Raw genomic sequence first — 3,844 nt, forward strand, 5'->3', positions numbered from 1 at the left:
TTTATAAAATGTGATGGGAGACACATTATTCTAGGTAGATTAAACAGTTAGTTTATATAGTTATACGTACATACAGACTCATGCTTCTGTTTTATAAAATGTGATGGGAGACACATTATTCTAGGTAGATTAAACAGTTAGTTTATATAGTTATACGTACATACAGACTCATGCTTCTGTTTTATAAAATGTGATGGGAGACACATTATTCTAGGTAGATTAAACGGTTAGTTTATATAGTTATAGGTACATACAGACTCATGCTTCTATGTTAAATTTTATAAAATGTGATGGGAGACATTATTCTAGTTAGATTAAACGGTTAGTTTATATAGTTATACGTATATACAGACTCATGCTTCTGTTTTATAAAATGTGATGGGAGACACATTATTCTAGGTAGATTAAATGGTTAGTTTATATAGTTATACGTACATACAGACTCATGCTTCTGTTTTATAAAATGTGATGGGAGACACATTATTCTAGGTAGATTAAATGGTTAGTTTATATAGTTATACGTACATACAGACTCATGCTTCTGTTTTATAAAATGTGATGGGAGACACATTATTCTAGGTAGATTAAACAGTTAGTTTATATAGTTATACGTACATACAGACTCATGCTTCTGTGTTAAATTTTATAAAATGTGATGGGAGACATTATTCTAGGTAGATTAAACGGTTAGTTTATATAGTTATACGTACATACAGACTCATGCTTCTATGTTAAATGTTTTATAAAATGTGATGGGAGACACATTATTCTATGTAGATTAAACGGTTAGTTTATGTGATAGAATATGTCTGTTTTTGGTTTTAATATCATCACCATCAGATTATCTTCCTGCAGTCTAAAGTATGTTCAATCTCAGTTTTAAATTCATTGGTTAAGAAGGATTGCTGTGTTATACTGTTTTACTAATTAGGTATTTTCGAGTAACATTAAATTATGAGTTTCATGTTTTAGATGAAAAGAATTAATCTAAAAAGTATGTCAGTTAATTTAGTTCTGTGTTTGTTTCCCATTGATAAATCTCTTGGTAATAAGAGAGACTACCTTTAGTAAGTACTAAGAGATGGTAGTAACATACTTGTAACAAGTGTATTTACTTCTTATTATTCCCCCAGGACAATTTTGTTGAGTGTGATATCCCTTCTTAATGAACCTAACACATTTTCTCCTGCTAACGTGGATGCCTCAGTTATGTATAGACGGTGGAAGGAGTCTAGGGGAAAAGATAAAGAATACGAAAACATAGTCAGGTAGGCCGAGCGTTTGCGTAAAAGTCTTTACTAGTATAGTAGTCATTTTTCAGTTCAGGAATTAATTAATTTACTCCAACATTAAGAATTGAAATGTAATTTTTTGATAGGAAACAGGTGACGGCAAGTAGGTGTGAAGCCGAGAAGGATAATGTGGTTGTGCCAACAACTATAGAAGAATACTGTATTAGGCAAAAACCAAGACCCCAAGAATCGGAAGCGGACATGACAGATTTCTATGTTGATGATTATGGAGATGATCTGGATGATGACGAGGAAGAAGAGGAGGAGTTTAATGAAGATGATGAGGATTCAGGAAATGAAGAGTCATGATGCTTCTCATTTTATTTTCTAGACTCATGTCATTATTTTTTCACACAAAGTTAAAATCAACATAAAAGACATGCATCTCTAGGTTGACTCCTTACTCTTTCCATGCATGTCAAATTTAATGCTAAATCTGTGCATTAATTGGCAAACAGTTAGTATATTATCTCAAGTGGAAATTAAAATTATCTGATTCATTTGCTAAATTCAATAAAACGGAAGCATCGTGGTAGTTTTTCTGTAGCAAACCAAGTTAAAATTAATTATATTAAATTTTTTATACATAAATTTAGAGATCTTAAAATGCCTAAATTCAAACAGACCCAGACTGTATATTTGTAATACAAAAAACAAAACACTGTTGTTAAATAGGAGATGTATAATCTAATTAACATTATAGTGTAAATTATAGTATAAGCAGTGACTTTTTTTTTATTTCATTTAAAGCTTTATTGCATGATAAATAAAACTGTACAAGTCTTATCTTGTATATTCTGCTAATTTTAAAATTTGTTAAGTACTGGAGATATATTGGATGTAAGGCTTTTTGCATATTTTTATTATGCCAGATCTTTGTTTTGTTTGGAAATACTGTACTAATGTATCTTCATGTAGACTGTGTGTAGGTTAAAATTTGATGTTCTGATTAGAAGTTTTGTGTGATAAATAAAGATGTAAAGTTGTTATACATTTTTCTTGTACCGTATGTTTTCTAACAGTACTTTCTTTTACATTTATTTTAATACAAATATGTGTGAACAAAAGTGTGAGTTATGTCTCACTACAAAGTCTACTAGGTGTGCGAGTTATGTCTCACTACAAAGTCTACTAGGTGTGCGAGTTATGTCTCACTACAAAGTCTACTAAGGTAAAAACAAAAACTAGAAGTTTATCTCTTGCTAAACATTTACTAGATATAAACAAAAATTGAAAATCTTAACTACAAAGTTTGGTTATTTACAACTGTAAACTTGAACCGTTAGGTTAAACAGAACTTATGAAAGAGAGATAACTAGATCAAACATGGTATAAGACTTGTTCAACAATAGAATGTTCTGTCTATTGTTTACTAAACTGTAGTAAACAATAGACAGAACATTCTACTGTTGAACTGTAATAAACAATACAGAACAAAAAACTGTTGAACTGTAATAAACAATACAGAGCATGTTCTGTATTGTTTATTACAGTTCAACAGTAGCATGTTCTGTATTGTTTATTACAGTTCAACAGTAGCATGTTCTGTCTGTTGTTTATTACAGTTCAACAGTAGCAAGTTCTGTCTGTTGTTTATTACAGTTCAACAGTAGCATGTTCTGTCTATTGTTTATTACAGTTCAACAGTAGAATGTTCTGTCTGTTGTTTATTACAGTTAAACAAACAAAAATAAATCTGGAAGCTTCGTAGCTTCCAAATCGAGTGTTTCACAACTCCACTGTAAAAAAACCGTGGTTAATTTTTGGACGAGTACTTATTCAGGCTGTGGCACGAACCGTCTTGTTCATCCTTCTTCTCAAACCAATACACTTGATGTCTGCTGTTGCGATAAAAATTGCAGCCCAACGACGTTCACTAAAACTATACTCACTCTTTTCTCTCAAATCAATCTTTGATATTACGTGTTATCAACTTTATTGTTAAATTTATAATCTGCCCTTGATGTTAAAGTAATAAAAAAATTCAGTTGTTTGGTTGTATATACGGGTAAGGACGATCAGTGTTGGTGTGAATTTTAACAGTTGTAAACAGGAGCTTCTCTAGGCACTGAATCCCCGGTTGGTGTCTTGAAAAATCATAATAGAAAACCGTGATCGATATCGTTCTGAAACCCTGAAAATTCTCGCGCCATGGGCCCTAGTCCCGAATCTTTCAAGCACCTAGCGACACCTCTAGTTGTAAAATAATGTTTTTAGAGGTAGTACGTTCTGTATGGGTAAGTCTGGTCAGTTTAGGTAAGAATATTTGCAGTTACTTTGGAAGGGGGAACGAACTAGGGGTAGATCTAGAAGGAATAATTTTTAGAGCAGTTTAATTATGCAATCAGCGGGTTCGAAACCCGATGCCGAACATGCTAGCTCTTTCAGCCGTGAGGGCGTTATAATGTGATGTCAATCCCACTCTTCGTTGAGAACATTAGCGGTGAGTGTTGTCGGCCAATGTGATTGACAATTTAAAATTATACAAGCGGGAGATAGCCTTAGCAATTTTTTCATTAAAGCAGGTCGTATTAAACCAAATTGGATATGTA

At 32.3% G+C, this 3,844-nt stretch overlaps 1 protein-coding gene across 1 annotated transcript in view; it reads left to right on the forward strand.

Moving 5' to 3' along the window:
- The window catches only part of LOC106468362 (ubiquitin-conjugating enzyme E2 R2-like), a 4,909-nt gene extending 2,624 nt beyond the window's left edge, over positions 1 to 2,285 (forward strand). The window contains exons 3-4 of the mRNA XM_013928780.2: positions 1,134 to 1,268; positions 1,379 to 2,285. Coding sequence (XP_013784234.1) covers positions 1,134 to 1,268; positions 1,379 to 1,601 — 358 coding nt within the window. The 3' untranslated portion in view covers positions 1,602 to 2,285. The remainder of the gene's footprint in view (positions 1 to 1,133; positions 1,269 to 1,378) is intronic.
- Positions 2,286 to 3,844: the final 1,559 nt, after the last annotated feature.

Source organism: Limulus polyphemus, unplaced genomic scaffold (assembly GCF_000517525.1).
Source record: "Limulus polyphemus unplaced genomic scaffold, Limulus_polyphemus-2.1.2 Scaffold2981, whole genome shotgun sequence".
Classification (NCBI taxonomy): domain Eukaryota; kingdom Metazoa; phylum Arthropoda; class Merostomata; order Xiphosura; family Limulidae; genus Limulus; species Limulus polyphemus.